Genomic DNA, 18,928 nt, shown 5'->3' on the forward strand with positions numbered 1-18,928 from the left:
TAATCACTTCACGAAGTTGGAATTATCTGCGGCCCCGACAATAATTCAGGCGTATCTTGCGTTATGGGCGCAAAAGCGGCCCCAAAATAAACGAGTATCTTCAGGGGTTGAAAACATCTAAAACGGTATAGTGGTTTGTTTCCGTAAAAGTGGAAATTAATCCTGAGAAAAAAAACCGGGAAAAGGACTGCGTTGAAGAGCACGCGCGGTTAAAACAATTTTAAAATATTTTTGTCCAACGCCCCCTGTGATTCCGTGCACATCCAACTAGTCACACACCGATAGAGGGCGTGATCTAAATGGACCGTAAAGTTGACGATTTTTTCACTGGTAGTTTGTCCGATTGTTATTATTACAATGTGAATGAGAGGGATCAATGAAAACTCTCACTTCGTCGTTGTGTACAGTACATACAGCGTGTGCCAATAGGGCTAGAGGTTTCCGAACGTATTACCATGTAGGCACCCGGCCTATGTACAATGTACGTACGTACACTTCCGGACTACCATTGTGTGGGGAAAGCGTCGCTTTTTATTCAATTCAATTTAATGTTTTCCTTTTTCCTCTATTTACAAACATGTCAGCTGTTGGTCTAGTGTAACATTGATGTTCGAGGGTCGGTCGGGCCGTGTGGAAGTGAAGAAACAACAGAGAACACTATTGCATGATCAATGGAACGGATGGTTTTTCTACGAGCCAATTTGGCCTGGTACGGTGAGATTTATGGGTAGGCCTAGTGACCGATTTATGTTCGTGTTCGGAATATTTATATTGTAAGTTTGTAACCAAGTTCCTTGCTCTTTGTTGTCATGGTTGTAAGTTATACATATACTCATGTAAGTACTAAGTTGAACCATAATGTACAAAAGTCCTTTATCCAGTCTTGGCCGGAGTTTATTTGATTATTGTGACGTTATGTGATTAAATCATTGCCTTGATTTTGTGGTCAAGGTCATGGACTTTACATCATTTTCAGTGATGATTTAAACCACAGCAAGGAACTTGCTCCATGTTTAATGTAAACCTGATGATTTTATCGACTTTTGATCATAAAATTGAGTTGAGTTGTGAATTTGTAGAATGTTGTACCTTATCATGCTGAAAAGAAATGTAGACATCCTGTACATTAGGCATGTTTTGTTAAATTGTAGGGAAAGTATTCCATACTATTACTAGGCCTCCACTTTTTTCAATTAATTTTCAAGCGCCAAAAAGTTGCATCCTTTATGGTTATTTCCTTCCTCTATTCTCACCCTCTCCTTTCCTTTATTCCTATTTGTTAATCAGCCACTTACTTCAGCGAGATTCGAACCTCGGACTCTTCTTTGAAGGCACTAGCATGACTAGGCTGTTGCAATGATCAATCTTTGGACGTATTTAAAGTGTCCATTGAAATAAGAGTATTGAATATTAAATAAACTTAATATTCATGAGAAATTAAATATTCATAATGATGTATTGCACTATCATTGGCCTGCTCAAGCGTTGTCTATGTCATGCGCAACATACTGCTAGACTCACAGACACTTCAATCACTATGGCCAGGTGCCTCCAACTTAGCCCCATAAATGTGGCCAATTTACTGGACTACCTCCGTAAATAAAGGCCACACTTCCAACATGTAAAAAAACATTTCGAACTTTGTCAAATTTTGATTTTCACATTTAGGCTTAGTTTGTAGGTTTTTTTTTGCTTTAGAAGCACACTCACCCTCTTTATAGGCTAATCAGAAAGTGCTGCCTTTTTGTCTCGGATGTCTATTTTTTGTGAAATTTCCTGATTCGTTTGCACACGTTTGCGTATCAAAATTTCAACATGAATTTTCACGAAAATTGTCTGCCCACATTTCTACAGTTGTGATGCATTCATTGCAATGTATTAAATGCATTCATTCAAAGACATGCCTGTGCTTTTCCTCGGCAGAATAGTACACATGTGTTTGTGAAGAATTTCAATCAGTCAACAAATTCCCCAAAGGTCATTCGGGATAAAATCACTGACATGATGATATGCGATGTTACGCGGATGCCAGGTCTGCTTGTAATTAACACGCGAGCGTCGTGCGCCCGTCTCGGTGCGCATTCATGCGCCTTTGACGAACGTTCGATTATCCCCAATGACCCGTGACGAAACTGGCTTATTGTGAAGGTCTACTCTTCAAGGCTGTGAATGGCCTGCCTTTTTACATCGTATTTGCAGTCTATTTCTTCGAAATTTATATTCTAGCCATTAGATACCGATTTGTATTTCTCAAGAGTTGAAACACTAAAATCACTTTTTCAATTTGCAAATGTCATACCAAACGCACTCTGTACATGTACACCCACAGCAAAGTGTTAGTAAAAGTCCCTGCTTTTCCCAACACCTCTCCCTGTTAGCAATAGGAGACCCAGATGGCAATACCACTCTCAGACGCCTCGGCCAATAATGGACTTTCTCCTTTCACAGCGACCCTGATCATCTGATAGATAGGCCTATGTCTGGCTAATTCTTCCATCACTCTGTGCCCTTTATAATGGGGTTGTTATTCAGAGGCTCTGCTGATACGCTTATATGCTTGAGCGCACCAGCATACAAAAGGAATAATAGGTGATGCACTTAATATTCTTGGGTAAATCTTGTTGGGCAGTGGCTAAATGTGCCAAACCGCTTTCAACCATGGTCTAATTGTGGTCTGTTCTTACACTCTCTGTTCCCTGTAGACATGTTTTCACTGAAATAATAAGACTGTCCTCTAATTAAGAACAAGTTTTGTGTTGCAAATTGAGAAAGTTATTGTATGGTAAGAATGTGATGCAGACATGTTTATTGCAAGTGTGTACTGTTTTGTGGCTTTTATTGTTCAGTTACGGGCAAAATAAATGCAAGGTCCTCATGTTTACATAATCAGCCTGTGCTGTCAGAAAAAAATCATTGTTATTATCTGATGTGATAAAAAGGAGAACAGTGATCCTTTTTGTGTTGGGGGGGGGGAGTTGATTGCTCTGTCATATACTGAATTACTAAACCGTACGATTGGGGCAAAATGTCCTCATTTACCCATAAACAACATTTTATTTCAGGAAATTGTTGAAATTTGAATTTTTACAAAATCTGAAGGCTTCTGAATGTCATACATTTGCAGGAATTTATGTAGTTCTGCATTTATCTGCAACATATGCCAAATTTCTTGACGTTAAAAGTATTGACTTCATAATGACTTAACCTCAAGACAGAAATCTCCTCAGACATGTTATTGTCATTTAAAAAAAAAATTTAATTGTAATTTGTCTTCTTTAAACAACAACATCTGTAGGTGCATTTAGCTGTCTGCTAAAATGAGTCAAGACTGCGAAGTAGACAACACAGTGTACAGAGTGCGTGTGCATCCGGGCTCGGTGTGCCCTGAGCGGGGCTGGGTCTCCATCGAGGCCACCAAGCAGACTACCACCGCCGAGGCCCTCCGGCTGGTCCTGGCCAAGCTGAACCTGACCAACAACCACCAGGAGCGCTACAACTTGGCCGAGGTCTGCGAGGAGTCTGGCCAGAGCTGTAAGGAACGGCAGCTGGATCCGGAGGAATACCCGGTCAAACTGCAGCTTCTCTGGCCCAAGGTCCTCTCAGACGACGAATCGGAGGCTCCCTACTACTACACCAACTACCGCTTCTTCTTGCGCAGCATGCACGACACTCTGTCCAGCCGGGTCTCCAATGCCTCGGACTACCAAACCATCGACTCCTTTGTCAGTAACTTCTTCCCGCATCCCTCCACGGATAAGGAGTACCATGACTTGTGCAACCTCCCGGACCTTAACGAGAAGACTCTACTGGGCAACTTGGCCACTCGCTTCCGCCAGGGCAAAATCTACACTTATGTGGGATCCATACTCATAGCCGTCAATCCTTTCAAGTTCTTCCCCATCTATAATCCAAAGTATGTCAATCTCTACCAGAACCACAGTCTTGGGGAGCTGCCCCCGCACATCTTTGCCATCGCCGATTCGGCGTTCCACACCATGTTGGAGGACAAACGCAACCAGTGTATTGTCATTTCGGGAGAAAGCGGATCGGGAAAAACAGAGAGTACCAACTTATTGATACATCACCTGACTGCGTTGAGTCGGAAAGGGCATGCCAGTGGGGTGGAGCAGACACTGTTAGGTGCAGGACCAGTACTGGAGGTAGGTCATTCATGTAAATAATTTCCTTTTTACTATGACTTTGATTGAGACTTGAGGGTTTGCATGGTGGAAAGATCAATAAGTGAGAGGTTTGCGGTAACACCATGTGGAAGTATCCCTTTTGTGAGTATGTGTGGTTCTGAAGAGAACCTGTTGGTTTAACTCGACGTTTTGAACAGTATGCTCTGTTCGTTTCTCCTGATGACGAAGGAGCATACTGTTCGAAACGTCGAGTTAATCCAATAGGTTCTCTTCAGAACCACACATACTCGCAAAAGAGATAGTTCCACATGGTGTTACCACAAAACTCTCACTTATTGACTATGACTTTGGCAAAGTCTTTTAAATGTTTTTCAATGAACATGTTGTAGATCATCGATTCTGTTTAGGCCTATTACAAAAAAATTACATACATGGATATCTTTGAGTGATTAAACTGCAAAAACAACAACATGATTCATTCATGGAAGAGAAAACAAAGGGGAATTATTGACCAATGTAAGCATGGGTCTAGATAAATATTACTGACATTCTATATAAGTGAAGAGTGATCAACAGTTAAACCAAAACGAATGTTTCTTGTCAAATTAATTCTAAAACCCTCTACTCTTTTGGACCACAAAATGCAACTCACTCCTTTTATTAGAGTACCCATTCTCGGCATTCTGTGTTTAATGCATACATGTACTTTGTAAGAAGCATAATTGTTCTAAAAGGCAATTGACCCTTGTCAGCCCCAAATATGGATGTCTAACTTCCCCTCAGCATTTGTTCAATTAAAAACCACCCACGTCCACCATTGTGTGTTTGTACACTATCCCCCACGCTGCCAACACCTACACTATCCAGTTAACACATTGTCTGCAAGGACACAATCATGGACAAAAATCAAATCAAAATGGCAGGCCCCAATGGCCCTTTCCTCCTCCACAGTTTTAGTGTTATGAAAAAACTGGACAACCCCTAACCTTGACCCCACAAGGCTTTCAACCCTCCAGGAAAAAAAAGGAAATCTTTGTCTGTTATCATTCATCCATTGCCAGTGATAATATATGCACCCTGCAACCCAACCCATACAGTTCCAATCAGCGTTCAGCCAGACCCTTTTGTTGAGTATCAAATTCAGCGTGAAACCAGCGAAAACAATAATTGGAGGGTGTTCCTCCCCCCCCCCCCCTATTTATGGAAAATTGAAGCCACGCTGTGATACACTGTACAAAAGAAATGATTATTTTGTTCACAGAGATCGCGTTGTTGTGTTCGGCATACCCTTTGTATTGTGAATATCAGAGTTGTCGCTTAATGATCTCATTGAACAAAGGTGAAAGATGTTAAATGATAGTATTGTATCTACATGTAGTCAAGAGATAATTTTATTCGTTATAAAACAAAAATATATCGTATTTGACTGTCTGTTTGACCCAAAACAAAGCCCGGCTCTTGTTTCTGTACTTTGGCACTTTGGTACCGGTAGCACATATTGACAATTACAAATTATGTCAGTTTTATGACTAAAAGTAAAAACCAGTATCTAAGAATTATACCAGGCCTGAATATTCCGTCAATTTCAGGACCTTTGGTTTTATAGGCCACCCAACGCTATTCACAGTATCAGGCTTACTGTGGACATTTATAATGTACCAGGGAATGTTATAAAAACATTGATATTGATTTACTGCAGCCTTTCCGTGTTTTCAAACATTGGGTGATCGTTTTGATTTGGGCTAGGGTTTAACAGACCATGGAGGTAGAATTACTTGTGTAGATGGCTCCATCTGCTGTTTTGATGAAACAGAAATATGTGTATTTGGTTTCTGTTTTTGAAGATGGCTCTTTTATCTTCATGGAGACTGAAATAGTTATCCATTGGCAGTGTAAAAATAGGAAGAAGAGTATCAACTACACACAGCTTGCATTTCAGTTGAAGGAAATATACACATTTCAAATGAGGAATTGTAGGCCTATTTTTTGTGTGGCTAATGTACATGGTTCAGTACACCGATTTAAAAGTTGTATTTTGAAGAACATTGATTATTCATTTTGTAATATAAAAATGCTCTGGCGGTAAACAATTTTGGCAACACTCTGCTCAAACAATTGTCTATTGGTCTTACTCTCTATTTTACTTTGGTATACCTGTAACAGTTTTCAGGAATAATTAACATGTTAAATTATTCAATTAACCAATAAGTCACACACACAAAAATCGCATAGGGCAGACTTTTTTTTATTTCAAAATATACTTGATTTTAAATTTTGGCCTAACCCTAACCCTGCTGAATCCAACAGGATCCAACTATGTCACATACCCGATGGAGCCTGTTGGATTGAGCAGTTAACCCCTTGTGTACATTCCTGATGCAAAATGTTGGATTCAGCAGGCAACTGAACCGCATTGTAACGCCATGTTGGACTCCGTTGGATTCAGCAGACAACTGAAAATGAAGCACATTGCACAGAAAAGTCCGGTTGGACTCTGTTGGATTTAGCAGGGTTCCCCTGAGGAAGTTCTAGGGGGTTAGGGATATATATGACCGGTATGTGGCATTTTGAGATCGGCAATTTGGGATCAGCAATTTGGCCGCAAAAAAAAATCATGGTAGGTCGGGTTACATTGCACCATATACATTGTACATTTTTTTTGGACTCTCAGTTGGGTACAATGTACAAGTGCGGTATCTGTTAATTTTGAAACAAGTGGGGGGGGGGGGGGGGATGATATAGAAAGAAGTATTGTATTTGAATCTTGAACTGGAGAGCTGTCCCGAGATGAATCTTGAACGCTGCTTAGCACACAGCAACTCATGGAGCCTCGATACCTCCACCACCCACATGACATGTGTAGACAGGCTACCCTTTGTGGGCAGGAATGTCAAGACTTGTAGCAGATAGCTTTATTTATCTTATCAAAGGTTACTTGTCCCAACACAAGTATCTCAATCATGTCATGCACAGTATGTAGGCGTATACAATGTACATGTAGGCCGTGTGCTCTGGCATATTACAGATGTATACATGTATGCTTTCAGTGATCAGGCTAGACTTAGCAAAGCTTTGAGTCCAAAGCAAACTGTGTTTGCTATGAGCACTACCAGTGCGTTTTGTTTTAAAATATTTTGTTGAATGTGTACATAGAGAGAAACTATTGAGATGTGCAGTTTAATAAAAATAATATTAATAATTTAAAAAAAACCTTTCCGTTTCATAAAGACGTCATAAAGCACTGTACAATTAAAAAAAAAAATTAAGAAAGAAAGATAAAAATAGTCATAAAACAAAACCAGTTAATTAAAAATAATTAACAATTCAGTAATCAATTGTGTCAAAAGATGTGTTTGATGTCAGTTTTCAGTTGTTCCATGCTAAGTTTGAGGAAAGGAGAAATAAATGAAACTTGGAAAGAAAAAAACCCAACATGGCTACAGCAATTACAATACAACAATAAATTTCAAGGAATCCACTTGTACATTTAGTGTAAATGTATTCCATTTACATGAACCTTCTATAAACTAACCCTGTAGGATTGTTCTGGGATTTTATTGTTCATCAACAAAATATTGTTTCATCACAAAATAGGAATGGTATTGAAATGACAAGTGGCCTTTAGGTCCAATTCATGTATGTGTACAGTATACATTGTTGGAAGTTCCCAGTGGGATAATTACACACTGTAGAGTATATGACAGCCCCCCCCCCCCTTTTTTTCAATTACGGAAGCTGCCGAGCAGTCTCTTATCGTTGATTGAAACCTCCCATCATGTTCCCTGTGGTCTGATGAAAGGAGTTTTTATCAGTCGCCATCCAAACAATATGGCATCTCTCAGGAAAAGAGGAGGAAAATTTTTGTGGGTTAATCCTGTGCTTGCACTGGGGCGATTATCAAGAGACAACATGCTGGGAGAGCTATACCTGTAGGGGCCAGATATTTCCAAGCATCCTGTGCAGTGTTGGCTCCGGTAGTATCAGCTGTCAGCTACAGATGAGTCTAGATAGCTGGGTGAAATGGATGGCAGTATCGTATGACGATAGTCATGATACATGTACCATGATGCAGTGTATTTAGGTCCTCTTTTTGAGTCCAACAGAAATAAATACAGCTTGCATGGCCGCAAGAATTGGGGCTTCTGATCATGGATAGAAAGCCCAGTATTTATACGTGAAAGGCGCTATTCCTTCCTCCATGATAAAAGGAACACTGTTCATGTATTCTGAAAAAGTCCAAGTATTTTCAGAAGGACTTGGGCTCGAGTCTAAGCCCAAATCCTGCTGCAAAAATGTTTTCAATGTCTTGCATACATGGATGGTGTGTCGGCTGTCTGTCCAAACATATCGCGTCTCAGCTAATGAATCCATCCAGTCAGCAACATAAACATCATGAGGCATGAGTTCTTATGCTTGATTTGCAATGGAAGGCCACATTTCAAAATTCTTGTGGACTGCAGGGGAAGGGGTTTTCCTCCAACACTTTATCTACAAATAGATTAATTGTGTTGTTTTCTTTGCTGTTAAAGGGAAAATACAACATTTGCAAACATCAAAAAATAAAACTACCAAATCATTTTGAAATACCTTGCTGGACTGTTAGTGAATGACAGTGTAAAGCATCCTGTAAAATCATGGCACCTGGTATACTGTCATTTTCAAGAAAAGTGGTATTTTTGTATCAATTTCCAACGCTGATCGGCCGATCAGCGTTGGAAACAACTGGCTTTTTTTCAAATACTGGCCCCAATTGACCATCGCACTTGTTTGCAATCGATTACAAACCTATGAACGGGTACGAGCCAGCTAGACTGGTTCCCTGACCTTACAATTCCCCAATGTATGTAAACTGCTCTCTTTCTTCTTATATGGAGTCAGGGAACCAGACTACAGGAAAATGATCGTTTTTCTTGGTTTTTATAGCATTTTCGAACCCAAAACCTCAAAAAAGTCAGTGTAACTATATTTGCTATATATTTCCAACCCCCCAATTCCATCCATTTCTGAAAATTACAGCAAAAGCAAATGATGTATATTCCCTTTAAGATTCATAACAAGTTGAAGATAGACAGTGAATCATCGTACACATTTTGGGCCAATGAAAGTATTATAAACATTGGTATCGGTACTTTGTTAGACAAAACACGCCACACATGCATTTACATGTACATGAAATGTGCAGCCAATGTCTTTGTACATTTGAAATACAAATTTGTTATACACCATTCTGTGGTTTGATACATTTCTAATTCATAAAAATGACTCTACTTCTAAGTTGCTCTAGTGGCCTATTTCCTACCATTGACTGCCCCCCCCCAATATTTCCTTGCCCCCAAACAGTTTAGAGTCTGGCGCTGCCACTGCCCTTTAGTGATTTATTGGGAATCTTCCTCACTCTTGCAAAATCCAACACCATAAACTCAACACCCAAACTGCATGAACTGTTGGACTAATTATGGCTGACCCCATGTAAAGCATAATCAGTTTACTAAGTGCACTACTCACTCCAACCATGGAGGAAGAAAATAGATTCCAATAAAACATGCAGTTGGATTTTGAAAGGTTAGGGTGGTTAGGAACTTAGGGTTAAATCAAGGGAACCAGTTGATTTAATTTACTTGAAATTTAATTGAACATACTTGTACAAAGTCTACAAAGTGTACGTTCCATTCGAGAATAACATATTGTTTCCGTCATTGGAGCATTCAGGTCTTAAAATTTTACTTTTTTGTGATGTAAAATTTGGGTGTTATTGTAACAGTGGAATGACTCGATTAATTCATCAATAATTTCACATCATCTCAAGTTCTGTGAATATGAAACTAAATGAACTACATGTATGATATACATTACATTGTTCCTGGTTCAAATATAAACAGAGCATAGTAACAGTATGTAAAACCAATAGGCCTACACATTGTGAGAAGTTTGACCTTAAGCTTTATTACATTAGTTTGCATGTTACATGTAAATAAAACACTAATTTTAATTTTTCATTGTTGTAAGAATGATGTTTGGTAATAAATCAAATCAAATATCAAATCAAGATATCAGATCAAATCAAACATACACATGTCCCTCACATACATGTCTCCCTCACATCTACACACTGGATTTTTTGAAAAAAAAATGCATTCTTGCCTTTAATAAGTGTTCACATTTTTGTGTCCTGAGCTTTCTTATCGAGGTCTTCTTCTGAATTCCAATTTGTATTTTTTTTTTTTAATTGGCCTTAATAAGACCTGGGAAAGAATGTTGCATCCTGACGCCACTTTTTTCTTCATATATCATCTCAATGGAGGTCAATCATTTCCAAAAATGTTGAAAAGACATGAATCTGGGACTGAGAAACATTTCCAATTTTGTAGGAAAATACTCGGATATTTCTTCTTGACTCTCCATAGACTTTTTACACAACCTACATGTAGGAAGTGGTGTCTGGATTACTACATTCTTTCCAAGACTTGTGTAAACTGTTACATGTACTCTAACAAAATGTATGTACCAGGCTTTATGTACCAATATGTTTGGTATAAATTTTCAATGATTAAAGCTGTATACATACTACTTAGTGTTTATTCTGGTATTTTGCTTCCAAGCAAAACTGAAACGTCAAAACTTAAATAAACATTGTTGTTGTTTTTTCCCGACACTGTTATTTTACACTAGATACATGTAATTATAATTCAGTTTGAAATCACTGCCAAAATAATGTTTTTTTAATGAAGCTCATGCCTGAAGTAATGGGTTGTCATATTTTCTTCTTGTCAATTGATATCTTTGCATTTCTTGTCCGCCCGTTGCCGCAAAACGTGACACCTGAGATGTACGTTTGTTATCCCCCTGCTGACTCAGACTGCACGGCTCATGTGCTCAGACAGAGAACTGTGTTCTCCATTATTAATAGATTACTGTCTGGCCAGGGGCTGTGGTTTTCATCCCGAAGTTGGGGTTACTTTCTTGGCCTGATGACTCAGTCTAGGAGCAATATTTAGCAAAAACTGGTGGGGGTGTTTCCTTATGTTTTGGCTCTCAGGGAGACACCGGCAATTGTTGTGGTGGTGGGTAGACTGAACCTGGAGACAGCAGGGGCCCAATTTTATGGCTGTACTTTCACATACTGAAAAAAACGTTTGTTCTAAAGGATTGGTTTAATAGCATATTTCATGGGTTTGCAAGGAATTTTGGGTAATGCATGTGTACATTCTGTAACTGGGCAATTCCACCGTCACTCACGTTACATTTATATGCCATGAGGCTACTTTGACCTCTCACTGCTTTAAAAGTATTTGATCAAGCTGAATCCAACCAGCCATACAACAACCTTGGGGTAAGGGGTACTCAAAAATGGAGAGAAAACTTTAACCCATTCATTAAAAAAAAAGACAGGGGAAAAAAAGACACAGAAACTTTTCCTTCAATTTTGTCTCCTCAAACTGTAGTCTGCAGCACAGAAGTAACATTGTTTTCCCTTTTTATACAACCCATAACTTGATCTGAAAACCCATTTTGAATCAAATCAGTGTGTATTTTAGATGCAAGGGAAATTAAATTACAAGGAGATCTATCTATACCGTCACTCGCTTTACGTCACTCACATTACTTCACCTTCATGGTTTCTAACACAGCATAAAATTTCAATTTGATGAACTGCAACATAATGAAACTCTTTTCTCATAAAAACGAACCTTTCTCTCTGCCTTCAACACAGAATCTCACAAATAGCCTAACACTCGCATTTTGCATGTTAAAACAAGGTGCCAATATGACTACTGAAAATCCATGATTTTAGCCAAAACCCCCAGTTTTTTGGACCAAAAATCACACTCTACTACATTCCATCTCATTGGTACACCAATCAAATGAAAGGCCTTGCTGTTCCCTTTATTTTGATACCACATTTGAAGTTGTGGTGCTAGTTTGGAAGATTTCATAAGTTTTTCACTTTTCAGCCTTATCCACTTTTGTGTGGAATTGCTCAATTAAGGACTTCTTGTAGGGTTTTCATAAGATGAAGGGTAAAACCTAATATTGAACTTATAGGGTTTGTACAAAATGTCAGTTAAAAGTAAATGTTGAGCATAATATAGAATTTGTACATGTAGTTAAAAGAGTTGAACCTTGAGCTCATTGAACACAGATACACATTGATTCCCAACATATCGCCACAAGAAATGATTTGTACAATGTTTAACTCTACACGTACATGTACATGTACAAAAGTACATGCACCATACATATCACCATATTCTGAAACTGATAATTTGAAAAATATTACTGTTGACCTTGACTCAATCTTTGACAAAACAACTTCATTGTGACTTAAACGTTCATATTAATACATGTATGCTTACATAAGTCTTACATCTAATTTCAAGATGTGTGATATGTTCCTGTTAAGTACACGAACATTTTCGTCTTTTTATCATTACGTCGTATTGATTCACTCCAATTTTGAACCCTGGCAAAATCACTTCACGAATTCCCAATTGTATTGTAGAAGTCACGTTCAACTCATTAAAGCGATAATCATCACCTTATTTTTTATTTTTTATTAGACAGCCTGTCAAACGTAAACTTGTCATTCAATTTGCCTCCTGATCTTGGAATCGAATCTGACACTCACACGATCCCAGGGGCTGATAAGGATAAATGAGATACGCTTTCTGACTCTAATAAGAGAATCGAATGATGGACCTAACAGCTGAACCAGAGCTAAAACAGTTTTGGAAATTCTGTTCTTGTGTTCAGGCAGTCAGGGGTCCTAGTTTGACATTTTTGGCAGGGGCACTGGTTCATTTTGTGCAGCATCATCTGTCCATCCGGATACTGAGCTGGTCTTGGTAATTGTGCAAGAGGAAGTAAGGAAAGTGCTGCATTGGCCCGGTGCCATCGAGGAGGGGGTCAATGTTGCAAGGAGGTGGTTGTGCAGGGAGGGGGGGGGGGGGCTCTTTGTAAAAATTGAAAGGCATAACCCTATTTAATCCATCACAATCCACACGTGGCTCTCGAGGGATTTTGCAGGATTATTTAAGGAAGGTACTGATGCAACCAACCACTATTACTGCACTTCATGTGGACTTGATTGTCCTTGAAAGAATAGAATACAAAGAGTATGCCAATGGCCTTCTTCAAAGTGATTGATTTTTTCAAATTAGAAATTCTTTTCAGTTCTGAGCTCTGGAAAGATTTCTTTTAACCAGTTAATACTGGATGATGTTTGAACACAATCTGGCAATGTACATGTACATGTATATTCGCAGGGGCAGGTGACGGGTTAAATCGTCAAGCTTTCCCCCGAATCTCTGGCAGTGGACATGTTGTTCAAATGTTCCCATTGGTTTTGTACACACCATGTGTTGAACTTGAGCTTGGCCACTGTGCCTTTCGTCGTAGCAAATATTGCTCCATGGCGGGGTCTCGGGGTGTTGCAAAATATGAAGTACATCGTAACAGTTGGAAGTGTCTCAAGAGTCAGTGTTTGTGGTGTTCGACTTTTGGCCGATATAATTTACTTTTTCAAAAATGGTCCCGTCTTAAAGTGGTTAATCAGTGACCTAGGATCGGCACCTCTGTGTGCATAGTACGTATGGTGTGTATGTAGCACAATGAATAATGTTTACACTTTCCTTGACAACGGTTCAAAGCTACACATAATGCTTTGCATTTCCTTTGCAACATTTTGCAATCAACATGAAGATAAACTATCAGCAGCACTCTTGGACAGTGGTTAGATGCGTTCAGTAAACAAGTACATGTACCCTGATTGCCGATGATGCGTGAAGCGCATTGCTGATGACGCCTGATGCTGTCTCAAAGATGCTCCAGTATGGTTTTATCAGTTTATGTACATTCAGAATAAAATAAGTTGTCATGGGCGTCACGAGGGGGGGGGGGGGACAAGGGGGGGCGCTTGTCCCCTGCCCTGGAAAAGCAAAAAAAAAAAAAAATAGAAGAAAAAAAAGAGAAAAAAAGAAAAGAAAAAGAGGTGCAAAGTCATAGTGGTGTAAATTTAATGATTTGGGGGGGGGGGGGGGGGGCCAAAATGTCCCTGCCCCCCTCTAAAACTGATAAATCGAGAGAAATACAAGAATTTTTTGGGAAAATATGTTTTGTCCCCCTCTAGAAAAAAGCCTGGCGACGCCCATGTAAGTTGTACGTACTTCGCGTGATAGGCATGTGAACCAGTATGCACATGCGGTGTTTCCCGTCGACTTGGCTTTCATACATGTATGTATGTGATGGAAAATGTGGCTTTCACATGAGGTGGTGAAATCTGCCGGTAATGTTCGTTCACGTGGTCCATGGGTCATGGACCAAAAGGTTGAATGGGAACAATATAGTGGCTTCAAAAAAATCCTGATAAATATCCAACTTTATGATTTTTGACACTGTGAAGGGCCAGTATGGCCATCACAGATATCCAAACCTCATACTATGATATGAAATGGTATCCAAACCAGAGCAATATGAACTCCCCAGCCCTGTACACATACATTGTATCATAGAAGGACATGGCATCATATCTCACACAAGTGTAAACATCAACTGTATGTTGTTAATTTTATGTTACTGTTTTGTGTTTGTAGTGATACAGGTTACGGAACAGTAATACCAAACTTCCTCCCAAAATGTTTTTACCAGCATACATGTAATATGTACAATGTTTGTTGCTTGACTGACAACAACTTCCAGGAAGTTGTAGTTTTGTTCAATTATAAATCAAAGTACGTGAATCCTACAGGTACCTACGCGTATTGTACACCTAGTATTTGGTATTTTAAAGTATTTGCGAGGTTTTAATCATAGCTGGATTGCTTAAAGTCTACAAAATTAGTACATGTGTACAAAGAGCTCTTGCGTATACAAAGGTTGAGGGTCTTCGAATAAGATTTACATCTTGGTAAATTTGAAAACAAGAAACAAACTACACAAGCAATCCAAAACAATAAAAAACAACCACAAAGAACAATTCCTCAGTACACAAACCAAATGTCATTTCTTTTCATGTTTGTACCTAGTTGTACTACAGTATCCATGCGGACATGTGTACATGTACTTTGTATTGTCTCATCTAGCAAAGGAAAATTACGCGATGGAAGGAAAAACAAATTTACCAAGTACAGTGTACTAATTTTTTTTTGCTGGCTGACTGACTGATCCTTTTGTTAGATTCTCCATGTCAGTGACCCTTTGTTGAGTTGTTTGTATGAAAAATACACTTGTCCTGACAATGGGAATTTTTTCCCCCCGAACAATACCAATATCTTCACTTGCTAGGCTGCAGATCCCTTATGTACATGTAGGCTACTGAATGCAAATTTATGTCCGTAGTGATCTGTACTACATTGTATGTTTGTTCATTTCTGACACCTTTTTTTTGCGTTTGTATGTGGGTGGAACCGCCCATTGTCATTTATGACTCACAGTGGATAATGGACTTAAAGAAAAAATAATGTCACTCTTATTGGTGTTTGAACTTGGACACGAGTACAAATGAACAGTTGTGTTCAAGCGGAATTATGCGATTACTTCCTAACCGGCTTTGCACCTTTACATGTACCACAAAAGACACTTCCTCTGTTAGTGGAAAAAAGCCCTCCACAATCGCTGGAGGAAACTTGTCAGATTTGGAAAAGTCTGTGTACATTGTATTTGTTGCGTTGAACTTGCCTATTGTGTGTTACAAGTACATCCACTTTAAACTCCAAAATGGGTTAAATGGTATGATTCATGCATTCTTTAAACGTGGAGTGCAAAGACAAAGTTTTGTGGTTGTCTCAACTGAACGGACATGCTGTTTTCTGCGTATTGGGCTGAAATTCATATGTTCTTGCATTGTTATCAAGGTTGGCATGTATTGAAAGTTTGCTATACATGTAATTGAATCTCTAAAACTTGAAATTTTTTCAACAGTGACCTTGAGTGACACTCAGATGTGAATTGAAAAAGCCTTTACTTGTGACAACCATGTCTTTTTTTGTTACTGTTCTTTATAGTCAATCAGTTTTTCTAAAGTGACTGATGACAACTTCGTGATGTCATGAGAAAACACACAGAGTACATTGTTTTGTAAGCAGAACCTTTGGTGCTTTGCTCTGAATATAGAAGCCAGGAAAAAGGGTTCTCATTTTTTTAGACAATTTTGAAACGATAGTACTTTCTTTTCAAAACTGGAATACTCAGCTTCTAATTATGCACAGTGTATTTTATTTTTCTCCAACATGTGCTGTCTTCAGTATTGCCATGCTGCAAAATGAAAAAAAGAACAAGCAAACGAACAAACAAGCTATTGGAAGAATTGTCAAAATAGAAATCACTCAGAATTCAATTTTCTTAAAATATTTATAATACTAAGCAGAAGTTTGATTACTCCCTATAAAGCCTCTTTCTTTATTCACAACATCTGAACACAAACAACACACATGAGAATAAACTGCATACATGTACTGGTATTAGTTCACTACGGTTTACACACAAAGTTGTAAGATTCTGTAACAACAGTAAACTACACTGTACACAATTGCTCTTGAAAAACATGTCATATTTTTTATGTATCAATGTTTTCCTCCCAGGTTCAGACATTTTATCGGCCTACATTGTACATTAAAAAAAGTTGGCTTGCATGAGTCACCACACAATGCATAGCCTTCATTATGTATTAAAACATAACATTTCAGCACAGTTTTCATGGTCTACCCAAAAATGGTTACAGCATTGATGACAAGTCTTAGCCAAGCTTGCCATGTTAACATACCGGCAGAATTATACATGTTTTCGGCAAATTTTCTCTTGCCGACATATGCCCACTGAATTACACAGAGTTTGCCCTCAGGCTGCGTATATTCGCAGTCTCAATATCAGCCAGTTTCTTCAGCCTGTCGTATTAAGCCAATCATATTGCACGCTTCAGCGAGCCGGCCGCGGCCCAAATGTGTTTTGGTCGTTAAGAGCGAATACGCGAGAAACTTCAACTCCCTCGGGTTAGGGATTTCGGATTCAAATGAGTGCGGGTGCCGTTGACAAGTTGACGCCAGTCAGCTAGACATTGCGCTGCGGCTACGATTTATTTCGTCTCTTTCGTGAGGTGTGTCACATATGTTTCAGTGCTTCACTGACGAGTGACGTGGGAGCTTGCCTGATTTTAAATGATTGATTAGCCCCAGCAAAAAAATATCTCAGAATAAAATCTTTAAAACTTGCTATTGAATGTAATATTAACAATAATGTGGTTTTGATTAAATTGCATATCACTATCCTGAAATGTTTTTGGTTAAATATCTTATAATCACGTCTTATACATATTCATTGAGTACGTTTACATGATTAACCCTAACGTACCTGAATCCATCAAAATCCACACCCCTGTTTTGGATTCAGGATGCCTCCATATTGAAAAAGTTGGGGGATTTGATGGATTAAGGACAGTCAGCCTAGCAGTACTGCAGGATTTTGATGGATTCAGGATCTCAACAGTTTAACTCCTTGGCTATGTTTGGTGTGTACGAGGTATATGTACTACACTGGTGGATTCTAATGGACTCACTGGTGAATTCTTATTGACTCAGGACACCAACATTTTTTTGCACGACAAAATTGGTGGATTTGGGTGGATTCAGGATACTTTCTACTAAAAGTGCTGAAGGGGTTATATTATAAGTATAATTTCACTTTCATTTTTACCGTTGCTTTTTTTTTGTGGTTAAAATGTTAATGTGTAATTTTAAAATAAAACATGGAATAAGTTCAAAATCTACATGTACATGTAGTTGTACATTCTGGCATTTTCACAAAAAAAATTGCAAGGAAAGATTCCTAGCTTGTGTTAGGAATATCTGAAAGAGAAAGTTCTCTCAAGAATTTTTCTTTACCGAAAAGGCAGACTTACATGTACTAGGTTTACTTTTATTTAATACAAGGTTGAACAAAACAAATCTGGAATTGAGCTGGAATTGAACCTGTTCCGCAGGTTCTACAATCAATAGGTTCAAATTCTCCTCCAGTCAATTTCTTTGTTCATTCATATATTAAAGAAGTCATCTACAGTTTTTCTGAGCTTTCTCTCTGATTTTTCCTCCATTTTTCCTCTTTCTTCCTCAGGCTTTTGGCAATGCCAAGACAGTCGTGAACAACAACAGCAGCCGCTTCGGCAAGTTCATCCAAATTAACTATCGGGAGAATGGAACAGTTCATGGGTAGGTTCATGTTCAGTATTTATAAAGATCCCTCCCTCCCCTACCCCTACAACATTGTCTTGATCTCAGTCAGTCTGCAACATCATATCCAACCCTCTGAGATCCTTCCAAATTTAGCAAGAGGTTAAATTTGGAGGCAGTCAATTCAGTACTTGGTTCCCCGTTTAAAGAGGTTGTGGAATGCTCGAAGACATTTCCGTCATTTTTGGGTATATGTAGCCTAAGGTGTGATGAAATAAAAACGACTATTGTTTCTGTCATGAAATGAGTACAAAGGTTACTTTTGAGAGCTATTTTTCAGGTCCTGTTTCGACCCGAACTAGCAATTTGTGTAAAAGTCGTCGTTGCGGGCAGCAAACAAAACAGACTAAATCGTGACGTAATAAACAGGACTCGTTTATGCTACTCTGCATCGGGAGTCCTGTTTATTACGTCACGATTTACTGTGTTTTGTTTGCTGCCCGCAACGACGACTTTTACACAAATTGCACGTTCGGGTTGAAACAGGCATGACAGGACTTGAAAAACAGCTTTCAAAAGTACCTTTTGTACTCATTTTATGACAGAAACAATAGTCGTTTTTACTTCATC

General features: G+C 38.8%; 1 protein-coding gene across 6 annotated transcripts in view; it reads left to right on the top strand.

The window, feature by feature from the left end:
• The first annotated feature begins 473 nt into the window (after positions 1–473).
• Positions 474–18,928, top strand: part of LOC119741607 (unconventional myosin-IXa-like) — a 75,079-nt gene continuing 56,624 nt past the window's right edge. For 5 of the 6 annotated variants that reach the window (XM_038217421.1, XM_038217423.1, XM_038217425.1 and 2 more), the window contains exons 1-3: positions 474–709; positions 3,296–4,160; positions 18,243–18,337. In XM_038217421.1, coding sequence (XP_038073349.1) covers positions 3,318–4,160; positions 18,243–18,337 — 938 coding nt within the window. In that variant the 5' untranslated portion in view covers positions 474–709; positions 3,296–3,317. Of the gene's footprint in view, positions 728–3,295; positions 4,161–18,242; positions 18,338–18,928 lie in introns of all 6 variants that reach the window. The other variant, XM_038217422.1, reaches the window with a different exon arrangement.

The sequence above is a fragment of the Patiria miniata genome, unplaced genomic scaffold (genome assembly GCF_015706575.1).
Source record: "Patiria miniata isolate m_02_andy unplaced genomic scaffold, ASM1570657v1 HiC_scaffold_5, whole genome shotgun sequence".
In the NCBI taxonomy this organism is placed as follows: Eukaryota; Metazoa; Echinodermata; class Asteroidea; order Valvatida; family Asterinidae; genus Patiria; species Patiria miniata.